The sequence below is a fragment of the Bidens hawaiensis genome, unplaced genomic scaffold (assembly GCF_021521415.1).
Source record: "Bidens hawaiensis isolate Kalapana, Puna unplaced genomic scaffold, B.hawaiensis_p1.1 tig00013244_1, whole genome shotgun sequence".
NCBI classification, from domain to species: Eukaryota; Viridiplantae; Streptophyta; class Magnoliopsida; order Asterales; family Asteraceae; genus Bidens; species Bidens hawaiensis.
This window is the reverse complement of record NW_027492118.1, coordinates 87,410-112,382: the sequence shown is the minus strand read 5'-3', so window position 1 is coordinate 112,382 and position 24,973 is coordinate 87,410. Positions and strand designations below refer to the sequence as shown.

Sequence of the window (24,973 nt, the reverse complement as noted above, 5' to 3'; positions counted from 1 at the left end):
CAGGCACTCCTGCCTCCACTCTTCGACAGTGAAATTATAAACCGCCAAATCGTCACTGCCACTTGGTCTCATACGACCGGCGTTCCTGTTGAACAGATTAGTAAACAAGCCGACAAATTTTCTGATTTCGGTCCACCGACCCGAAATCATATCGGCGTTCCGCTCTGTACTCCCAACGAGCGAATAGAACGTCTCCCTAACCTTTGTCCAAAAGACCTTGCTCTTTTGGTAGTCCGCTGCAAAATGCATAAATAAATTTGTAAGTCATTTAACTTTTTTATTTAACTTTTTTATTAAAAATCATTTTTAAAAACTTCAAAACAATTACCGCAACGCCGATCCTCAGAAGTGACTATCCAAGCCCGACACAGGGCTTCCTTCTCATCCGATGACCACGGAGTGATTTTCCGTTTCGTCCTTCCGGTCGAAGCCGAACCCGACCCGTCCGTTGCAACTTGTTTTTTCCGGTGGACGCGTCTTCTTTGTCCCGCAGCTTCACCTTCTGGTTCTGGTTCTTGTGTCTCCGGAACTACAAAGTTAGGAGACGGTTGTATGTTGGATGGTTGAAAGCCGGATGATTGTTGCGACCCCGAATAAAACATCGCTTGGTCCGGTGCCGTCCATAAATCGTCGTAACTGTAATCTGAATCTAGGTTTGGGTACCAATTTCCAGCCATGTTTTTATTAAAAGGTTTGGAAGATGGGGTGATTTTGGGTTTTGGGTGTGGTATGTGATATTGGTGTTGGTTTGGGTTTGATATAGGTTGAATAGAGAGAAAAAATCGTGTTTGATTTTGGTTTGATATTGGTATGTTATTATATAGAGTAAAAAAATTTTTTTTTTTAATAAAAAACGAGCCCAACGGCTCTTTTCACGCATTCCCAGACCTCCTTCACGCTCCCCCAGCCGCTAGCCCACCCGCGCCTGCCTCTTTTTCCGCGCTCGCGCCCCTTTCGCGCCCCTCTCGCGCCTCGGTGGTGTGGTCCTCGCGCCCCGGGGCGCGAGCGGCTCGCCTCTTGCGCCCTTTCTCGCGCTCCGCACCCCTCAGCCTAATAAGGTTTACGTGTTAATCATGAAAAAGAAAGTTAATGAAGCGTTCAATAACCTTTTGAAAAAATGATATAACTAAAACATCTGATTAATTCATCTACCATATTATGTGAGTAGGGGTCTTATAATATAAGAACTAGTTTAGGGTGAACGTTGTGATTGAAGGAAAGTGAAAATGCTGTGATTTTTTTTATATATTTGAAAAGTTTATGTATAAACCTAAATTATTTTAAATATTTTTTTTAAATAGTTATGAGTATTAGAGAGAAATATTATGATAGATGTATAGTATACAAAAATTTTAATTAAAAAAAATGAAAAAAGCTATAACTTTTTTGTAATTTTGAATTTAAAGATAAGAGAAAATGGACACTCAAAACTCTTTCGTAAAATATAATTAATTACATATAAAATAAAATAATGTGAGTTGGTTTACCTTATATACTTGGTTGGTCCACATATAGCATGTGTGAGTGATGATGTGTATATGTGTGTTCAAAAGAAGATGTGTGTATATGTGTGAGAGAGAGATGAAGTTAAAAAAATCCTTCAAGGGTTGACAAATACACTTCAAGAACATTGGCAGCCTCTAAAGCACCACCAACTACAATTTTTTTGTTTGTATTTATGTTATTTATATTCGTTTTCTAGATGTAACTAATGATAAAAATTCATTTTGTCAAAGGCTAGATCATATATTTGGTTTATAAGTGTACAAGTTCAATAAAATACACCTCAATAGTCATTATTTATAAAGGGTAAATAAATCGAATCAGCATGGACTAAGTTTTATTTGAGTATGTTAAATTTATTTTTCTTTCTCTTTTATCACTATTTACATCGCCCCTACTTTATTTTACGTCATCTTTTTAATACTCATTTTCTATCTTTCATCATTTTTTTAATTTGTTATGACCGTTTATCTTTACTATTATGTCCGTTTATCTTTATTATATATAAAATATACGAGTGAAGGGCAAATTAAGACGATAATTTTAAGGGTTTTACAATACTTTAAGCATATTGTACAAGTTTGAAGAGGGACAAAGTGGTCAACCTCTATCTTTTATATATCTACTCTTTTTAATTTCACTTTTAACCCAACTTCCCTCACGATATTTAAACGATCATAACTTTTTCGTACGTTAATATTTTTCTAAAAAAATTACACTATAAAAACAAGCATTTTATTCTCTTTAATTTGAATATGATATTGCCATAGTTTGTTTAAGTTATAAAAATAACATGTTATGTATAGGTGCTTGTGGTCCACTTTTGATGGTTTTGAATTAAAATGTGAGCCACATCGTTAGTAATGGTATTTTATCGTTGAAAACTGAAACCAACCAAACTGAATCATTACCAACGATTTGGTTCCGATTTTGATAATAAATTGAGTTTAAAATAAGAATGATTAGTCTGCATATACCAACAAACGATTTCACTGTTTCAAATAGAACAATAAACGGGCATAAATATGTTACGTGATTACCAAATTATGTTTTTCCCGCTGCATCGCGCGAGCACCCGTCTAGTCACTAAATGAAGATAAACAAGTGTGTGATTCTTATAACTAACAAACATAAATCGGTTTTCTTTCTGGATTTATTTACCCTAGTAAAGTTTTGATTCATGTAGTGACATATGCATTGTATATGATTTATTTGAGATATGTGTCTATTTTATATCATGTATTGATGCTCCATCGCCTACTAGAAACTTAAAAAAATAAAAATAAATAAAATAAAATCATGATAGCATCATTACCAACTAGAAAGTTGAAAATCAATTAATTTATGCAACTTATTCATAGAATCATGAAGCCATAATATCACAATTCACACACTCATTGTCCCGCTTAAAAGTTACAATATGTAGATCACTGATTCCATTTGTATCAGCTAAAAGAACAACTTCTGGAACCTGTTTTTGCAAAGATGACATCATCAAATTAGTGCCTTAATTAGACATAACAAAAACAAAGATATACATATGATCAAAATATGAGAGGATGAATATATTATAAATGTATGTATATTTGTATGTATATAATTAAAAACAGGAAGTTGTTGAATAATCATGATCATGAAAATGTAATGAATCGTTCAATTATTTAAAGAAATATAACTAAAGTGTATATTGGAACTTGAAAATTTATTGTAATGAAAGATATATCCTTAGATGAATATATAGATACCGACTCTATTACATGGTCACAAAAAGCTAATTGGAAAGTTATTCTATCAACTTCACTATTTTAGTTATTTTTTAGTTTATTGTTTGTTCTTTCTTTAACAGAATCCTGAAAAAAAAATAAGGGAAACCGCGAGAGGGGCGGATTGGGATTGTTTAAGCAATTCACGTAATTGTTGACCTCTTGCCAATTGATTCTGAGTAGTTTTATCGAGATCATAAGCAAATGGTGCAAAAGCTTCTAATTATGCAAATATTTTTTTCACTTCGTTTATCAAGTACAACATTCGGCCGAAAAATAATTATATATGTTATATGTTATATATAAAAATAAAGAAAAAAATGGGATTGGTAGATGCCACGTCGTGACATAGTGGTAAAAGGTTTGGGTTCTCCAATTGAGACTTAAATTCGATCCTCACTTGTGGGTTGTGGCACTTTCGGTGGATATTGACAATGAAATATTTGAGCTAGGCCATACAAGGTTGTCAGTTCGAATCACGAGCCCACCCCGGTTTTAGTCTCACCTTGTGTTACGCCAGAGAGTTATGCTCTTGTGGTGGCACACCAACTGTCAAGTGGCAGCCGACGGTTTGGTTTCCCAGGGGAACGCCCAAGTCAAACTTTGAAGCCAATATGAGTCCGATTAAAACAATAAAGTCTAACCATAGTGGGGCGACGGGGCTCTTCAAATTAGAGAGTGAAGTGACCTAAAGCACAAGAAAGTCGATGTTTAAAAAAATGCCATGTTATAAAGTAAGAGTTGACTTGTGTGTATATGTATGTGTGAGAGAGGTTAAAAAATTTTGTTCACAAATGTTCTTCAAGAACATTTGACAGATTCCCAAGTACCACACTACCACCTACTACAATTTTTTTGTTATTATTTACAGTATTTATATTCGTTTTATAGGTGTAACTAATGATAGAGTTCATTCTTGTCAAAGGCTAGATCATAATTTGGTATATTATACACCATGTTGAACAATCTACACCCAAACTTAAAGGTTAAACAATAGGACGAGCATTTTATTCGGGTTTATTTATTTAAGTTTAACCGAAGAATGTTCAACTAACATACCCTCGGGTTTTACGTGATTAAATTAAATATTATGGATAAGATTCAAAAAAAGAACATTACACCAAATTAAAATCGTTTTTTTTCATACAAATGTGTGTATCTTAAGTACATAAAAAATTATACAATTAATCTGTTTGTGTGTTTAATTAAGTTTGATATTGTTTATCTATATATGTGTAGTATTGTAGTTTATACCTATGATAATCTACACATTGATTGCATGTGTGTCGGTGTATAGGTTTTATAAATAAAAATGAAATTTGTTTATATCCGTTTTACAGTTTTAGAAGAGATGAATAAACATTGTATTCCGTGAGTGAGCTCACAACAATGTATTACCTTTTTATGTTACAATTTTTTATTAAAAAAATCGATATTTTGTTTCAAGGCCGGCGACCCCCTTTGTGAGGAGGCACCCCTTCTCCCGAAGTTACGGGGCTATTTTGCCGAGTTCCTTAGAGAGAGTTGTCTTGCGCCCCTAGGTATTCTCTACCTACCCACCTGTGTCGGTTTCGGGTACAGGTACCCTTTTGTTGAAGGCCGTTCGAGCTTTTCCTGGGAGTATGGCATGGGTTACTTCAGCGCCGTAGCGCCTGGTACTCGAACATTGGCTCGAGGCATTTTCTCTACCCCTTCTTACCCTGAAAAAGCAGGGTCACCTTACGTCCTTGAACCGATAACCATCTTTCGGCTAACCTAGCCTCCTCCGTCCCTCGGGACCAACAAAGGGTAGTACAGGAATATTCACCTGTTGTCCATCGACTACGCCTTTCGGCCTGATCTTAGGCCCTGACTCACCCTCCGTGGACGAACCTTGCGGGGCCCCGAGAATTTAAACTGGTTTCGGGCCCAATATATTAAGCAGTGGCGAAACCATAAACTTATAGCCGGAGGGTTATAGTTTGTATATACTATATGTCTGTTAGCTTATAATAATTTTGTTTTTTTTTTTCTGATGTGAAAAATAAAAATAAAATCAAAAGCTTGATAAAAAAAATAAAAAAAAAAAGGTTGTAGATTGTCTTTGAAGTTTGAACTATTAATTATATTTATATTTAGCATTTAGTATTATACTAGGCATTTCAAAAAATACTCTATAGCCTGCATTGACTTTGACCACTACGCACCTACTGAATCATAATTACAAATATACTCTTTATATCATCATCTTCTTTACATAAAATCTTCATCTTCTTTCTGTTTACATCTTCATACTTCAGGTTTTTATCACTGCAACTACTCAATTAACTAGATAAATTTTGGCCCCCAAAGATCACGTGCTCCGGCCAGTTGTCCGGCTTGCCCTACCCTAGGGCCGGCCTAGTTTTGTTTAAAAGCTCGGTCACACTCACACAAGCTACTCCCTTCTCATATAAGTGTGTGGGTGGGGGTGGGGGGATACATTTTTTGCACACATACGCCTACAAATATGTCTCATGACCTCATAATGACATGTCCATTGTTTACATATGTGTTTTTTTTTGTATCAACATGTGTTAAGACACTTAGAAACTACAAAAGAAGAGATGGTCAAGATTGTCATCATCACCAACAAGAAAGTTAAATCTTCTAATCACCACTCGTCACTAACAGTCTATGATCACTACATGGATAAATACCGTCACATCCCTTAAGCTAAAATCTTTATATATGTACAATTTAACCATGGATTCGTGAAGTCAAAAAATGGGGGGCTCGTTTTGTAAACTTTGTGCGACACCCTTATCGTCCTGCTGATCACAATCATATATCACTAGTTTCACCCTGCTATTAACTAATCAAATGAACAGACACAACTCATGATCAATGAAACAGCAACACGTTTAAGCAAGTTGCCAAGCAGTCAAACAAATAACTAGAGCTTTACTTGATGTACTCAAATAAATATTTTTTGTCTAGTGGAACATGTAAGACCAAAGTTTAGTCAATTAAGCCGGTGGTGTCACACTACAGGCGTACAAGGAACAACAAAAGGAATTGTCAAAATTCTAATTATTCAATGAAACACAAAATTGTACATAGCCGAATAAGACCCTTGAATTATTGATGATGTACAGTTTCAGTCTATAAACTTTTCATAAGCTACTACTGTTGTATATGATTAGTGGTTGGGTTTAGTTGAGTGTTGCTTTTAACCTAGACGTCAAAACTTTATTTTCTTATTAAGATTATTATTATTGGATTGGTTTACATATCAAAATCTATGCACGGTTTAATTTCTTTTCTTTATACCAATGTTGTAAAAGTACCCCGAGTACTCGCTACAAAGTATGTCACCAAGACGAGTTTCCTTAACTCTTCCTAATTACCAAAAATCAGTCAAAGTTGGTCAACCTCAGCCAGAATCACATTAGTCAACTTGGGCCGATTTTGACTTAAAAAAATAAAACACAATTCGTACTGCTGTTATTTATTCTGATAAAGTATTTACAACATATCAATTTCAGTGTTTATATGCATAAACCATTAAACTTAACGAACAATTTAAACTGCTAAATGTTCATTTCGGTTCATGATTCACGGTTTGAAAACCGAGTTTAACGGTTTAAAACTTGAAACTGACCGTATAAATCAAACAGAACATTTACTTTACCTCTTTTTTTTTGTTTTTGCAAAACACATTTACTACTTATATGGAAGTACGCAGATAGGATCATTCACAAGCCAAGCTCGAGCTCGAAATTTAAACCAAGTTGAAAACTTAGACTCAACTTCGTTAGGCTCGGTTAATTTGATAGAACAAAAGAAAAGGTATCGATGCAAAAAAAACCAAGTACGAGTTGTGCTTGCCACAACTAGAGAGTTTTTACCAAGCAAGTTTCGAGCGACACCAAAAAAAACAGTTCATAACATCTATGCAGCGAAGCTAAACTGTTAACCGGTTTAATATTTATAACTGGTTTGATTTTCGGCTTCAGAAAATCAAAACAGCTTAAATAATAATGTCAAAACACAGAAGCAACCAAAACTGAAACCTATCAAAAGACCTCAATATGCATAAAATGGCATTATTAAATTAGTACATAAATAAAACAATATTGTACAGAACAAAAAACATGCTATGAAATCTAGTATCTAAGTCAATACTAGGTTAATCTAAGCCTTCAAACTTGTCACATCCTACCTCATCAAACACTAAAAATCTATGTCACAAATCCGGCTAACCACCTAACTAACATTTGTGCACAACTCCAAATGAAAAATGTAAAAACTTTCACCTGGACATAACTAAGCTTGTTAACGGTGAAGCCTTTTGACTGCTGGTAAACTTGCAGCCCGTTTTACCAGAAACTGACTTTGTGAACCCGTCACGTTTTCTCGTTTCAACTGTTCCTAAACTGTTGTTTTTACAAATATGCCCCTTGTGTCGTTTCTTGGTTGTTGACCAATTCCAGTTTAAACTAGCAAGTAAATCCGCTTCGAAGTCTCGGTTTTCTTCTGAACTTAAATCGGATACATTATCATTGGATTTGGTAGTTTCTGAGTTGGTTTTATTTGCATTGGATATTAATTTAATAATATCGGGTCGGGATTCCATCTTCTTCCAAATGTTTTCTAACCATTCTTGAGAATATCTCAAATCCTTAGATTCGAAAACAGATCGGTTTTTTTCACCTGAAAAACATAAATAAAAAATATTAATACCAGCAAAACCGATCAATAATGATTATAGATTATAGATTGATTAGACCTGAATCAAATTGGACAATCAATGAACCGTTCGGCAATAAGTTTGTGTGTATACATTCAAACAAACAAGAACGAGTTAATGTTTTTTAACACAAACAATAAAACCATGTTCTTTAACTGTTCGTGTTCGATCGTTTGTCCGATAAAGTTGAAACAAACGGTTCACTTACGGGCCTAATCTCATAATACGGCAATCAATCTATTAACAAACCTGGAAAATAAACATGGATTTTATCATCAGATTCTTTATGAACCACGATTCCTTCCCACCAGCCATCATGCAACCACGCATCCACAATGCAACCGACATCAACCAAACACAAGTCAACCTTGTGGGTCAAACAGGTTGGTCTGACGGTCATCCTGCCAGCATGGCGGATTCCCAATTCATCAGCAACAGCAACTCTTGATGACATTATCCATTCCTACCAAAAAAAAAAGTCCAAAACTTTAGTAAATAAAAAAAACTAGATTTTTAAATAGAAAAAAATATATAAAAATTCTTATAAATCATTAACTAACACTCACCTCAAGATTAATGGATTCATCAGCGGCATCTTTAATATCTTGATACCTAACTTTAAGCTTATCTTTATGCTTCTTAATAACCACCGCTCTAAACCAAACACCTCTAATCCCACTATCTTGTGACAACACCTCAATTTCCGAACCTACAGAATATTCAACATCCACCATCTTCCTAAGTCTCTTCTTCGGTCTGACGCTGACCTCATCAGCAGACAATAATTTAACTATGTTTTGGTTCCAGTAACCTTTGACTCGAGTAAGGTCAAAGGAGCTGACCACTTCATTCTCAAATTGATTTTGGCACACAAAAGGCCGGTCAACAATCGTGCGAGCAGCATTAGATTTGAGAAAACGCTCATAGTGTTGTGGACTGAGTACGGTGGCTAGTCCGTCTATGCACTCAATGCTAAGATCTTGAAGAGAAAGTGAAAAGAAAATTTCTTTGTCATTGTATGTACAAGGTAAATCAAGTCCAAGTTCATCGATTTTGTGAAACCACTGTACCACTGCGGTTTTGTATCTTTGTGAATCTTCGTATAAGTCGTTTATGTAAGCAACAAGGCGTCTGCTTCCTTCTGCTAATACGTAAACAAAATCTTGAACCTGATCACATAATAAAAATCAAAACAAAAAAATTAATTTAGTACAAGAATCAAAAAACCATGACATGCTAACCCAAAAAAAAGTTTTTTTTATAAAATAATAATTTAAGAGAGCTCACCGAGATTTTAACACCGTGACGAGTATAAGCTCCAAAATGCTTCAACTTTTTCTTGCAAACCCAAGGGGAACCGACCCACACAGACTCTGCAGTATGCCGATCCGTTTTATGCAAATAAATATCCTGAAAAAATAAAACTTTATAAAAAATTAAAAATAATTTAGATAATAAGTAACCAAAATATTAAATTCAAACCGAAAAATATACCTTTATTTTTTCTGTGTTCAACCTCAAAGACAAAACGGGCTGCAGCGGAGGACGAAACGGGCCACCTAAAACCAAGAAGAAAGTAAGGAATCAATACTTTGTTCAAGAATATGTACAAAGAATAATTTAGATACAAGCAATGTATTTAAAGTCAGGCAGAACAAACAATATAGGAGTCAAATTTATTAATACTTATTGGATCTAAAAGTCTAAATGAGGCTAATAATATTGTCAATAATGATGGATGATAGAGTTGAGTCAACACAAATCAAATTAAGTTGACCGGAAGAGAACATAGTTGATTGATATTAACCTAGTAAACAGGGCTCGGAAATTCCGAGGCTCTGAACCAGCTCTTGGAATCTGATTTAATTCTTCCTGCAGCCCAGATCATTAGACAATTAGGCAAAATTATGTATCGTTAGAGGTGGACTTAAAACCGATAAAAGTCAAAAACCAATCCGAAACCGAAACAAAAACCGACGTTTGGTTTCGGTTTTGCACGTCATAAAAACCAAATTACAGGTATTCAATTTTTTAGTTTTAAATAATTTATAAGAAATATGTATGTCAAATATTTTAGCTCAAATGTATAAAACTCAATTAGTTAATAATTAATTAAAGCCGAACTGAAACCGAGAACCCGAAACAGAACTGATTTCAAAAATTTTAAAAACTGAAGTTTCGGTTATTTTATTCAGTTTTAGCCGAAAACCCACTCAACCCGAACCAAACCCGAACGGTTTTCAAAATTTCAAAAACCAAGATTCCAGCTTTTGGTTCGGTTTTCGCCCAAAATCAACCCGAACCGAACCGTGCACACCCGAATGGCAATTAACATGAATATATATATCTACATTACACAATTATTCAATTATCAAATACCCTAAAGCAAACAACAAACAAAAACCCATATCTCACACATACAAAAAAAACAAAAAAAAAATATAATTTAATAAAAAATAAAAAAAAATTAAAATTTTAATAAAAATCGAACCTGAAACAATGGAGTTTAAGCAATCAACAACCTCTCTTCTAGATCTGAGTTTCACCGGAAGATCCACCGGAATATTCGCCGGATTATTCGCATATCGATACCGATACCGATACGACGTCGTATTAACACCAAACCCTAATTTCTTCTTCTCTTTACCAATAACCGCCAAATCAAAACTACCATCAACCCGTTTTAAATAAAACCGGACCTCGTTTCTTCCTCTACGGCTCGTAGAACCCACTTCTCGCCAGTTCACATACGCCGTCGTAGATCCATTCATTGTTAAAATTAATTAATTAAATTAAGAACAGTTATGAACGATTTTAAACGATTTGAACGGTTTTGAGCAAAACCCAGATTGGAATTTGCAAATAATTTGTGGGTTTTGGTGGAATTGAACGATTTGAACGAATTTGAGCAAAACCCAGATAGGCATTTGCATATAATTTGTGGTTTTTGGAGGAATTGAAGAATTTGATTGAAATTAAGAACACGATTTTGAACGATTTTGAGCAAACCCAGATGGGAAATTGCATATAATATGTGGGTTTTGGAGGAATTGAAGAATTGGATTGGAATTGGGGGGTTTTGATGTTGAGAAGAGATCTGAATTGGATGGGTGAAATGGGTATTTATAATATGGTGATAGAGAAATTCGGATTAGGGTTTTGAGTTTTGAATTGGGTGGTTATGGGCGGGTTGACCCGTATTTGTCTCGATGTAGACGCGGGGTATGGATTATTTTCAAAATCAAAATTTGATTTTTTTTTAAATATGCCTGTATGAGTCATATATGAGTCGTGTAGCTTTATACGACTCATGGAGGAGTTATACGAGACTATGAAATAAAACCTACACTTGCTGATATAAACTGATATAATTTAAACCTATACAATTCGTGTAGCCCCCCTATAATCCTATGCATATGACCGGCTCAACTATTTTGGTTGCTTAAAACGATGTTTAAAAACAATGTCTTGTAAAAAAATTATCTTGATTTCATTCCAAGTAATGCAATTCATCACACTTTCTCAGACCTAGTTCAATTTAAATACCGCTCAAATCACATACATTAATACAAATCCTAAATTACAGATGTATAATTATAATAATTTTGTTTTCAAAATTGAAGGTCTTAGAAAATAAGGGTCTAAAGCCCTAACTTCATTTTCTTGTCTTTAGAGACAGCCATGTCTATACGAGCTGTATAGGTTCACATGGTGTCCGAATGACCAGTCTGACGTCGGTATAACGCTAGCATTCTTTTTGTGAGGCGTTATTTGTTTGTGTTTAAAATTATTATTATATAATTTTTTAAGGACGAGGGAGTGACTAGTCACAATACAACACACACTTACAACCGATTACATCTTATGCACCAAATTACATGATAGAATTTCAAAGTGAAAAAGGAGACCCACTTCTCCCAATCGCCCAATCAATCTTCCCATGTTTTTTACCCATAATACTGAAAGTCGTCGTATATCTTCTTTTAATTCCAACGATCAACACCCTTGTATTATTAAATATATGATTTCGTCTATGGTCATCCATAGACACTAATATGACGTGAGCGTGATTGATTGAATGGCTCTACATTTACCTTCATGTCAAATCGGTGGGTAAAATTATCTTTTATTATTATTATTATTATTATTATTATTATTATTATTGTTATTACTATTATTTTAAATATGACGATATTAACAAGATTATCCATGTAACTTATCGTTTTGTTGCTTACAATTGTTAATGGGTTTAAATGAATCAAATCTTTAATAAATGAAAATATATGCTTATTAGGTAAGCAAATTAATATGAATTCATGTCAAGTTTGTTCACGATCATTTGATCATTTGTTTATTGTTTACTTGTTACAATTATTGATTAAATAAATTATTGTTTTAAAATCACACAGCAAATTACTAAAGTCTCCTCAACGGACAAAAGGGATATTTTTTTAAAATTTAAAAAATCACTAAAAACAAACGGCGTGAGATAACTAACGTTTTGAGTCAAAAGAAACGATGGATAAGAAGCAAGACAGAAACAGCTAGCTGGGCCCACCGCCGTATCCGGTCAAAAGACGTTTGCCTCCGTCAAATAATACTCTGCATGCGCCCACAATGTGCCTACTGTGGACTGCATGACGTGACCACACGTTGCTCTTGGAAGTTGGAAGTTTCCAAGAAAATAATGGTAAATCTTCCATGTTCAATTATGAAATGTTTTATAACCCCCAAAAAGAGTTTATAAACCATTAAATCGAGGTACGATCGGGTTTGCCATTTAAAAGGTGTAGCGGTACAGTTTGTTATCCGTTTATCTACTTCTCTATTGTAACTGTTGAATCTTTTTATTTAATATATGAAATTTTGTTTTTTTTTTTAAATCGAAGTAACTTATAGTCGTCTACGAGAATCATGATAAAATTTTAGACTTAATGTTAAAAAAAAGTTGTGTTTTAAATTAGTTGAGTAATTGGATTTAAACGTTAAAAATAAGTATTTTTTTCAAAATAATATATATATATTTTGAAAAAAAATGTTCCCATACATTTCTTTATTGTTATTCCACGTAAACTGATACAGTTTTGGGATATTTTGTATGTTTTGATATTGGTATTATGGTTTCTTGATTGCGAATAACTTTGATACGATTTTTTGTTTTTTGAACACTTATTTATTGAGTTTGATATGATGAGTGGAGATTAGAAAAAATAAACAAAAAAACCAAGAGTACCAAAGCATGTATTAATACCGAACCAATACATTTGATACCTGTAGGGGTAGGGTACTAAACCCGGTTTTACGACACTAAATTTATTATGTTTGGCTTATTTTATTATATGGACTAATACAATGTTATTGGGCTGAGGGGGTTTTGTGGAGGTAACCCTAACTGGGCTAGGCCCATTAGGGTACCATGATGGTGGCCATGAGGCTCCCTATATAAGGAGGTCTCCACCTCCTTATTAGGGGTTGGTCATTCTCAATAAGAGCCATCACCATATTTTTGTGTCTGTGAACAAGAGATCCTGGAGATTTCTTAGCGGTCACCTCCACACCCCCAAAAAGTCATTGCAGATCCCAAGCAGCCGGAGAAGAAGATCAAGACGTGGTTCGTTCATCTCGAAATCCGTGGAAACATCGTCATGGATCAGGTCAGATTCATCTCGTGCTTCGACATTGGCGCCATCCGTGGGACGGCAATGAACCACGCTTCGCTTCTCGTCTCGGCCCTCCGATCTGTTCATCAATATCTCGGGTCTACGGTTTCTTCTTTCAGATATGTTCTATGGAAATCCAAAAATCTGTAGATCTAAAAAATACTTCCAGATCTGGAAATACACTCTACGCCACAGCGGGTCGCATGCGCGCCCCCGGCGATCACTCTACGCCACAGCGGGTCGCATGCGCGCCCCCGGCGATCACTCTACGCCACAGCGGGTCGCATGCGCGCTCCCGGCGATCACTCTACGCCACAGCGGGTCGCATGCGCGCTCCCGGCCGATTACTCTACGCCACAGCTCACGCATATCACATGCTCATGAAGATAGCCAAAACCTATGCTCGTGGCGCATATCACATGCTCACGCATCACGCATGCTCACGCGTATCACGTATGCTCACGCATCACGTATGCTCACGCATCACGTATGCTCACGCATATCACATGCTCACGCATCTCATATGCTCACGCATCACATATGTTATTGGGCTTCACGTATGCTCATGCATATTAGATGCTCACGCATCATGCATGCTCACGCACCACATCTGCGCGTGAGAAAAAAGGAGACATTGCGCAGGCCGCGCGTAAGCGACATAACAAATGAACAGTCTAATCCAAATTAGGATAAGAACAACCATGATTGTACTCGCATGGCTACGCGCCATACTTAAAGGTTGGGAATCCTCATAATATCCCATATGGCTAAGCGTCATACTTAAAGGTTGGGAATCCTCATAATATCCCATATGGCTACGCGCCATACTTAAAGGTTGGGAATCCTCATAATATCCCATATGGCTACGCGCCATACTTAAAGGTTGGGAATCCTCATAATATCCCATATGGCTACGCGCCAAACTTAAAGGTTGGGAATCCTCATAAACCCATAGGCCACGCGCCAAGCTTAAAGGTTGGGCACACCTCATAATTTGCCCGAGGATGGGAACCATGCAATACATCCACTTTTAGTTGACATGTTTTTGCAGGTTCGGCTACGAGCCGCACAAACACCAATGACATCATTATTATTATCTGGCCATTTGTGCCTCCATTATTATTTTGAAAACAGGCCGGGATATTCATCCTGCGCGGAGGAGGCCCTTGTGGGCCAGTCATTATCATCATTTTATAGCTCGTAAGTCGCCTCGCGCGCAAGCTTTTATTATTCTTATAGCTCGTAAGACGCCTCGCGCGCAAGCTTTTATTATTCTTATAGCTCGTAAGACGCCAAGCGCGCAGGCTTCATTATTCTCATAGATCGGTAAGTCGCCTCGCGCGCAGGCTTCATTATTTTTACAGCTCGTAAGTCGCCTCACGCGCGCAAGCTTTATTATTCATATAGCTCGTAAGACGCCTCGCGCGCAAGCTTTTATTATTCTTGTAGCTCGTAAGACGCCTCGCGCGCAAGCTTTTATTATTCTTGTAGCTCGTAAGACGCCTCGCGCGCAAGCTTTTATTATTCTTATAGCTCGTAAGACGCCACGCGCGCAGGCTTCATTATTCTCATAGATCCATAAGTCGCCTCGCGCGCAGGCTTCATTATTTTTACAGCTCGTAAGTCGCCTCACGCGCGCAAGCTTTATTATTCTTATAGCTCGTAAGTCGCCTCGCGCGCAAGCTTTTATTATTCTCATAGCTCATAAGTCGCCTCGCGCGCAAGCTTTATTATTCTCATAGCTCGTAAGTCGCCTCGCGCGCAGGCTTTTATTATTATAAAAACCACAACACATCACCATCATGAAGAAAACATCCCAAAACTCAAAGACAATAAAGATAAGGCCGAAGAAAAGGGAAAAAACCGCATCACGCCCTAACACACCTCATAAAGTCCAGCGCTCCACCTAAACGCTTGCGCGCCCAGGAGCAACGCTGGACTTGGGGGGCTTGTAGGGGTATGGTACTAAACCCGGTTTTACGACCCTAAATTTATTATGTTTGGCTTATTTTATTATATGGACTAATACAATGTTATTGGGCTGAGGGGGTTTTGTGGAGGTAACCCTAACTGGGCTAGGCCCATTAGGGTACCATGATGGTGGCCATGAGGCTCCCTATATAAGGAGGTCTCCACCTCCTTATTAGGGGTTGGTCATTCTCATTAAGAGCCACCACCATATTTTTGTATCTGTGAACAAGAGATACTGGAGATTTCTTAGCGGTCACCTCCACACCCCCAAAAAGTCATTGCAGATCCCAACCAGCCGGAGAAGAAGATCAAGACGTGGTTCGTTCATCTCGAAATCCGTGGAAACATCGTCATGGATCAGGTCAGATTCATCTCGTGCTTCGACAATACCCGGTTTGTTCAAATTCGATACCAGTATTTTTAGTATCGGTACAATACCATGATTTCCATCTCATCTCTAGTTCAAGTAGTTTAACCGCTAAATCGTAAAGTGACATTATATGATTTAATCTATTTCATTATAACATATACCTGACGGTTAGGATTGATTATTTATATATATTTTTATTTTTCACATATTTGGTGATAAAAAAATTATTCTAAAAAATATATGCTAGTTTTATAACTCAGACAAAATATATTAACGGATATAGGTAGTGACAGACATGGAATTTATTCTCTTAGATGTCTGAAATTTGTTATATGCCTATACAATTATGACTTCGAATTGGGTTGGGTTGGGTCATTGTATAAAAACTGAAACCAAATTAAAATTTCCGTTCATGTTGATTTTAATTTTTAAACCCAAGTCAACATATCAAATTTATATTTTCTAAACTATGATCGTATTCAATTTAGTCATCTAACCTTACAAAAATTCACATAATCAAACAAATAATGATCAACCAAATAATCAGTACATAAAAGGATAAAAACAAAGTAAAAGTTATATAATAATAATAATAATAATAATAATAATAATAAAGTAAAAGTTAATCATCTAATCTTGTAATAGTTAGCAGTCGGGAAATTCCATAGTCCATACTCTAATCCTCCTTAATGCGAGTCGACGTGTTCGGGTGGTTCAACTTAACAAGTCGGATGATCATGCATCAGTTTGATACGAGTCAAGAGGCATCAGTTTGATACGAGTTAAGAGGTGTAGACTACACACTCGTTCAATATTATTATGATTTCGGTACTAAAACACCTCTAGGGTAGTTAGGGGGTTCCAAAGGGTGATAATATTATTGTGATTTCAGTACTAAGGAACAAATTAGTTCAATGGCATCTATATCATCTATCGGTACAAAGGAGCTAAGTAGCGTATTTCGGTAGGATGTTAGAATTTCAGTATCGAATGGAGGTTCTGATACTGATATAACTGTTATAGTTACACCACAAACGCCATAACTGTTTGTGAAATAGTGCAATGTATCATCCCAATCAACATAAGGAAATCACTTGGTCTAATTTCAACACATCAAAATCATACTTCAAATTCCGCTGGAAAATAACTTTTCGTTTTTTGGAAATTACTTTTTGTCTTATCTGCTTATTGATTTTAATTTGACACAATACTTTAATATGAAATCGAACCTTACACGATTCAGAAAGATATTCAGGTATTTAGAATACACAAAATTTTTCAAACTCTTACAACGAGTAACGCAGACCACCGAGGGAAAATATTATGTTATCATAGTCCGAAGTTAAATTGCTAATGCTCTACCCGGTTGGTATAACACAAACCAACCATCATATAACTGTCAACCGTTTTAACCACAAAATTACTATCTCTGTCGTGATATGTTACGCCATTCCATATAAACATTATAATGGTGCCAAACCTATAAAACAAAATCTTCGGTCTATTTTCGATTTTTCGTGTACTGTTTTCACAACATATACGAATACACTCGTTTTAAATATCTCGCAAACTATATAACCTGAAATAAAATCCACAAGTAGGAACTTTAGCTATACAAAGAATGATGAAAAATATCTTTACACAACATATCACATCAAAAACATTAAGTTAGAAAACAAAGGGGCTTGTCACAAACCCAAAGTTAGAGATTATTATAAGTTTACATGAAATCAACTCTAGATTGTGTGCATAATCTAATCCGGCCTGACCCGATCCGATCATACAAAAATCACCAATCCAATGTAATCCCTCTAGAAATGTAAAGATTATCAATGATTTTTATAACATCACCTGAAGCTTTTATGTACCTCCTCATTTCTTTATCTGCTGTTTTATCTGTTACAAAATATAATATACATCAAGCCAATGAAATTAGGCCTGTAAATCAACCGTACGTCATCGTTTGGCAGGAAGTTCGTTTATTTAATAAAAAACGAACATGAACAAACTTTTTGTTTATTTAGTTAAACGCATGAACATCAACACTTGTATGTTCATTCATTTAAGTTTACGTACGTTCTTTTAAATTTGTTTATGTTTGCTCGTTTTAGCTCATTTATGTCCGTTAGCTTCCATTTGTTTAAATTCGTTCGTTTATATATTCATTAAAAAATTTCAGGCCCATGGAAAATTTGGTTGTATAAAATTAAAACATCGACAACTGTAATTTAGTCTAATTTTATTAATTTTTACACCTGAAGGATCGATGCTCACGTTTACTTCAATTGATTTTCACACATTTATGTTCGTTTGTCAATGTGCAACGTTTATGTTCATTTGCGTTCGTGAACCATTCACTAACACTATTAATGAACTAAAGTAAACAAACACGTTCATTATCTTTCGTTTAACTGGTCGTGCCTGAATGTTTCATATATGTTCGTGAACCGTTCATTTATACCATTAACGAACTAACATAACCAAACACGTTTGTTTTCTTAAAGAACGAACACGAACAAGAAAGCCCTTGTTCATTTAACTGTTCATGTCCGAATGTTTGATCAGTAAAGGTTAAACAAATGAACACGAACATGTCCAGTTTGTTCGGTTCGTTTACAGGCCTAAATCAAATACATGACAACCACTACCCACTAGTCGTATAACGCTTATTAAGAATTAACTTAAGCATTAACTAAAAAGAAAGGAAAATTACCGGTTTCATTAAGGTTCAGTAGAAGTTGATCCCTAGATGGAAGAGTACACATTCCAGCAGAAACCGCGGTTCTAACTGCCCATGTGTGATATGGAGCACAAGTTTGTTGATATGCTGTTGTAGCTGCTTTTTTAAGTGACCATTTCCTGAAAATACACAAAAAAAATATTAATATATAGCATTTAAACGGAATTTATACGCTGCATAATCATGAAAAAATGGGAAAGAGACGTACTCGGCTGATAAAAAATTCTGAAACAATTCTCGAATGAGATCTAGACCTTGCCTAACTCGACGGAGGTTGCGAGTATGGCTCCCTTGTGATTTGACTGTCTTGTTTTTTAAGTCAAAGTCAACTACACTGCTCAAAGTGTTGAACTTCTTTGATGCTTCTTGAAGATCACCAACCTGAAAATGATCAATCATTATGTTAGGTTTGTTTAACTTTAAATGAATAAACGATCGAACATGAACAGTTAAATGAACAGGGTTTGCTTGTTTGTGTTTGTTAAGTATATGAACGTGTTTGTGTTTGTTTATGTTCGAGTCGTTAATAGTATAAATAAACAGTTCATGAACGTAAATGAACGACTATAACTGGCCGAACACCGATTAATAGTAACAGTGAGCATCAGTCTAGTGGGTGTAAAAAAACCATGAAACAAGACTAAATTGTAATAGGTGATATTTTAAGTTCATAAAAGTAGACTAAATAGTAATGGGCTTAAAAAAATTAAATGAATATATAAACGAAGAAACTTAAACAAACATAAACAAACAACCAAACGAGTTTAAAGAATGAACATAAATCGAACGTTCATGAACGTACATGATCGAACGAGATGTGTGTTCATGTCTGTTCATTTAAATAAATGAACAAAAGTTTTTTTTCCATGTTCGTTCGTTTAAGAAACAAATGAACATAAACAAACTTCCTGCCGGATGGTTCACTGAACGTTCGGTTCTTTAATCACATAAACGCGTGTTCATGCTACTTTTAACGGTCAATGAGTCATATTTTGGATTATTAAAATCCAATCTGCCCAAAGTAATGAATTTGAGAAGTTATTATAGAAATATGTTCAAGGGATCTTTCTTTAAAGTGTGAAAGTTGCATTATATGCTTAAGGACCGTTCCAACGGTCCCGGTTATGATTTCTTTTAGAATCTTTCAGAGTGGACTGTTCTTAAATTTGATATCAAGAAATTATTCTGTGTCAAACTATTTAAAGATGGATTATTAATTTAATAGATGCTTAATCCCACTCAAGAAATTATTCTTCTGAAACCTAGCTTTGAGTTTAATATTATCCTATTTATATAAAGCAACATCACTCAAATACTTAATTATCTTGATGACTCATATACAGGTCTTGTAAGGACTTTGTTAGCCTAAAAAACTGAACAAAAGATACATGAAGCACATATATAGAAAACCGTTAATAAAAAGCCAACTTTAAGTACAAAACAGTAAGAAATGCATAATCATTTGCAGTTATTGCTCTAACTGTAATACTTATAGCATTTATGTAACCGCATAACCACCTCTAGGCTTGTAAACCATAAACGAACCAAACGAACACGAACTTGGGCATCTTTGTGTTCGTTCATTTGACTTTAAACGAACACGAACACTTAATCAAACACATACTTTGTGTGCGTGTTGGTTTATTTAAAAAATGAACATGTTCGTGCTCGTTTATGTTCGTTTGTTTAAATTCTAAACGAACAGTTCACGAACATAAACGAACAAAGATAAAAAAGAACATATATAAACAAATGTAAATGAACACAAACAAACATAAATGAACAAACTTTAATGAACACAAATGAACAAATATAAAACCATTAAGTAGATGACTCTTCAAGATAATATTTAATTATTTTCTATTATCATGTAAACGAACATAAATGAACGAATGAAACATGTGTTCATGTTCGTTCGTTTAATAAACGAACACAAATTTTTTGCTCATGTTCGTTCGTTTATTAAATAAACGAACTTCCCGCCGAACAGTTCACAAACAGTTCACCAAACATTCAGTTCGTTTACAGGCCTAACCAATTCTCATTCTCTCTCCCACTATATCTACCACGCATTACATACAAGTGTTTACGCAGTTCTCACAAATTTTTTAACGTAAAGTAAATATCAGTAATCATTGATGTATCAGATGCCTTATCTAACTTAAGAATCTTAACTTTAAGATGTACCTTTTACTGGTCTGCAACTAGCTTTCATTCGGTTAATATTATCCTATTTATGCAAAAGCAGCATCTCACTCAACAACTTGATGATTTATATTAGAGAAATATGATTATGGCATCTTTGTTTAAACTATGAAAGTGGCACTATATGCTTAAGGACCCATAACATATTTTTTAATGGTCCCGATGTCGATTTCTTTTTAGCATCTTTCAGAACTGACTGTTCTTATAGTTAATATCAAGAAATTTTGGCGTATCAGATGCCTTATCTGACTCGAGAATCTTAACCTTAAGATGCACTTTTACTGATCTGAAACTTAACTTGCAGTTAATATTATCCTATTTATGTAAAGCTATGGGTATGCATGAAACCGAAAAAACCAAACTGAAACAAAAACCGACTGTTTCGGTTAAAAAACCGAGCACAACGAACTTAAAGATTTTTGTTTTATTTTTTTAAAAAAAATTTAAGTAATTCATAATAGTAGTTTAACCAAATAATTTAGCCCAAATATATATCTTAATCAATAATTTATTAACTAACAAACAAATTTAGGTCCGAATTCATTATTTTTGGCCAATTTTTTTTCGGCCCACATGACAAAACCGAACTCAAACCAAAAACCACAAAATCTGAAACCATCGGTTTTCAAAAACTTAAAAACTGACATTTCGGTTTTTGGTTCGTTTTTAGCCCATAACCGAACCAACCTGATCCATGCACATCCTAGGTAATTCTAAAGATCATAATTAGCAATTTTCACCAATCAATCAATTACTCAAAAACATCATGAAATCATGGATAAATAATAGTAATAATAACAACTACAGCATCAAACCTTAGCAGTGTATTCCATTTCAGCGAATATAAAAGCAAAAATATCAAGTCAACCATACATAAACGAAGACGAACACAAATATTTGTTTGGTTAACTGTTCATGTTCATTTAAAGTTAAATGAAAAAAACACGTCTTTCGGTTCGCTTTCAGTTCGTTTGCAGGCCTATTTATTTGAGCAATTCTACATATCATCATATGACTAAATCAAACAAATTAGCAAATTTTCACCAACCAACCAATTACTCAAAAACATCATGAAATTAGGGATAAATAATAAAAAACAAAAAAAAATAATAATAATAACAATAAATGTACATGAACACAAATATTTGTTCGATTAACTGTTTATGTTCATTTAAAGTTAAATGAACGGACATAAACATTTTATGAGCAATTCAACAGATCATATGTCTAAATCAAACCAATTAGCATCATAATTAGCAAATTTTCACAAATCAATCAATCAATTACTCAAAAACATCGTGAAATTAGGGGTAAATAATAATAATAATAATAATAATAATAATAAAAATAACAATAATAATAATAATAATAATAATAATAATAAATGAACGTGAACACAAATATTTGTTCGATTAACTGTTTATGTTCGTTTAAAGTTAAATGAACGAACACAAACGTTATCTGAGCAAAATTCAACAGATCATATGTCTAAATCAAACCAATTAGCATCATAATTAGCAAATTTTCACCAATCAATCACTCAAAAACATCATGAAATTAGGGATAAATAATAATAATAATAATAACAACAACAATAATAATAATAATAATAATAATAAATGAACGTGAACACAAATATTTGTTCGATTAACTGTTTATGTTCGTTTAAAGTTAAATGAACGAACACAAACGTTATCTGAGCAAAATTCAACAAATCATATGTCTAAATAAAACCAATTAGCATCATAATTAGAAAATGTTTACCAATCAATCAATCACTCAAAAACATCATGAAATTAGGGGTAAATAACAATAACAATAACAATAACAATAACAATAATAATAATAATAATAATAATAAATGAACGTGATCGTGAACACAAATATTTGTTCGATTAACTGTTTATGTTCGTTTTAAGTTAAACTTTCAAACCAATCACCTTCATAATTAGCAAATCTTCACCAATCAATCAATCAATAATAATAATAATAATAATAAAATAAATGAACATGATCGTGAACACAAATATTTGTTCGATTAACTGTTCATGTTCGTTTAAAGTTAAATTTTCAAACCAATTAGCATCACAATTAGCAAATCTTCACCGATCAATCAATCAATCAATAATAATAACAATAAGATGAAATAACCTTGGCAGTGTATTCCATTTCAGCAAACTTAAAAGCAATCCCAAGGCAACCAAACAAGACCGGGAGCAACGAACACGCGTCGAGAAACGGCTTCAGCCTCAAATCACCACCACCTTCTTTCTTAACTAAATCCGCCAGCTCCTCGAACGCCTGCGCGATGGACGAAAGAGGCGTACTCGCCTTTCTAGAATCCTTCCGATCATCGTCACTTTTCATCTTCCGGATCCTATCACTTCAAAAACCGAAACAACAACGAAACACAGATCAAATTATTACACGCTCCGATCATCTATTATTATTATTATTATTATTAGAGATGAATCAGAGGAATTTGAAATGATTGATTAAGAAACTATTATTATTATTACTTATTTGGATTGGTGAAGAATGAAACGAGAGCCATTGAATTTGTTTAACGGTGGTTATGTTTCGCGCCTTGGTTGAATAATAATAATATGGAAGCTAAGTTTATACTTTAGATTTTATACTTTGTTGAGATGAATGTTTTTTCACCTAAATTTTTAGGAAGTGATAGAATAGTCCCTTGAGATCACTGAATCGTCCAAATCAAGTTTAGTTTTTTTTTCAAAACGGGATAATTTGATGGTTTTTAGTAGAGGTGAAAAAATCTGAACCCGAAAAAAAAAAAACGCAACAGGTTTTTTTATACTCGGGTTTTTAATACCCGAACCCGTATCTGGCCCTACCCGTAGGGTACAGATAGGGTATGCATTTCGGTACTAAAACCCAAACCAGACCTGATTTGCACCCGGTATACCTGAAAACCCGAATCGGATCCATACCCGAAACCGGGTTTTTCCAGTACCCGAAACCAGGTATTTCAAATACCGAAAAATACGCGAAAAATATCCCTAAAAAGTGCCCTTTTTTGAAAAATCCAATCTATACAAAAAAAATACCGAGAAATAAGCCCGAAAAAACCCCAAAATAGGGTTTTTTCAATACCCGAAAATAGGGTATTCAAATACCCGGTTCTATACCCGACCCGAAGCCGATACATAGGGTATGGTTTTTAGAGACAATACCCAGACTCGACCCCAACCCATGTATTATCAATACCCGATCATACCCGAACCCGGTTTCATACCCGGAACCGATTATTTGAAAAAAAACCCAATTTGTGCACCTCAAGTTTCTAGGAGAGACAAAAAGGTGATCTGTGGCGGATCCTAGAATGGTTTCAGATTATCCTGTTTCAAATGGCGGATCCCGCAACCCGAAATAGCATACACCTACAATTTTATTGAAACATCCGCAATTTGAAATGGCAAAGTGAACAGTGACATCTACGGACCAAATCAGAGCTTCAAAGTTGCATTCATATGCATTTTTTGAAGGAGCCAAACGCTCTTATGTCTGAGTGATACAGATGTTAACATGTGAATGATACCATTAAGTGGTAAACAAACACCCCCTGAATGACTTATGTTTGAATCCTATTGAGTCTTGATCTGATCCTTTAACATGAAAACCGGTTATGGTAAACAAGATAGTCATGCTGAAACCCATAACTAAATATGATATATGGGATGTGTTACGGATCTTGGTTAAGGTACACGTCAAAAAGGCCCGAGTCAAGAATTTAGCTACAAATTCATGAAACGAGACAGTCATGTTGAAAGCCGCTCAAAGTATAATTTTAGTATGCAAAATCCTAACACGTTTTTATTTGAAATTATAAAGTTATTATTTGAATAATGGGTTTATATTTAAACATTATCTTCTACTATTTGTTTTAAGGCAAATGAAAATGTGATTCTTCATTATCACAATCGCTTTCATCCAAAAAACCGATAATATTCTAATCCTGATGTAATATTTGCATACATTCAGTTAAGAAATCATCCAAATACATATGAGTCAACTATTATGTTTGCT

The 24,973-nt window shown here is 34.7% G+C and overlaps 2 protein-coding genes across 2 annotated transcripts; both read right to left on the bottom strand.

Moving 5' to 3' along the window:
- Positions 1 to 7,377: 7,377 nt before the first annotated feature.
- On the bottom strand, positions 7,378 to 10,954 carry LOC143543652 (uncharacterized). The gene is made up of 6 exons (XM_077035922.1): positions 10,469 to 10,954; positions 9,472 to 9,536; positions 9,265 to 9,387; positions 8,544 to 9,146; positions 8,227 to 8,440; positions 7,378 to 7,940 (listed from the first exon to the last, which is right to left on the bottom strand). The coding sequence occupies exons 1-6, from the start codon at positions 10,746 to 10,748 to the stop codon at positions 7,540 to 7,542; spliced, it is 1,686 nt and encodes a 561-aa protein (XP_076892037.1). The 5' UTR covers positions 10,749 to 10,954; the 3' UTR covers positions 7,378 to 7,539.
- Positions 10,955 to 17,589: 6,635 nt separating this feature from the next.
- On the bottom strand, positions 17,590 to 23,519 carry LOC143543651 (ACD11 homolog protein-like). The gene is made up of 5 exons (XM_077035921.1): positions 23,443 to 23,519; positions 23,075 to 23,306; positions 18,927 to 19,099; positions 18,692 to 18,837; positions 17,590 to 17,874 (listed from the first exon to the last, which is right to left on the bottom strand). Exons 1-5 carry the CDS (start codon positions 23,475 to 23,477, stop codon positions 17,768 to 17,770), a joined length of 693 nt encoding a protein of 230 aa, XP_076892036.1. The 5' UTR covers positions 23,478 to 23,519; the 3' UTR covers positions 17,590 to 17,767.
- Positions 23,520 to 24,973: the final 1,454 nt, after the last annotated feature.

Bases quoted from the DNA above. Each gene is read 5' to 3' on its own strand.
- LOC143543652 (XM_077035922.1), bottom strand. From the start codon at position 10,748: ATGAATGGATCTACGACGGCGTATGTGAACTGGCGAGAAGTGGGTTCT. The intron at 9,147-9,264 runs GTGAGCTCTCTT...TTATGTGATCAG, and splicing joins GTCACGGTGTTAAAATCTCG to GTTCAAGATTTTGTTTACGT. The intron at 8,441-8,543 runs GTGAGTGTTAGT...TTTTTTTGGTAG, and splicing joins ATGAATCCATTAATCTTGAG to GAATGGATAATGTCATCAAG.
- LOC143543651 (XM_077035921.1), bottom strand. From the start codon at position 23,477: ATGGCTCTCGTTTCATTCTTCACCAATCCAAATAA. The intron at 23,307-23,442 runs GTAATAATAATA...CGGTTTTTGAAG, and splicing joins TTCTTCACCAATCCAAATAA to TGATAGGATCCGGAAGATGA. The intron at 17,875-18,691 runs GTAATTTTCCTT...ATTTTGTAACAG, and splicing joins ACTGAACCTTAATGAAACCG to ATAAAACAGCAGATAAAGAA.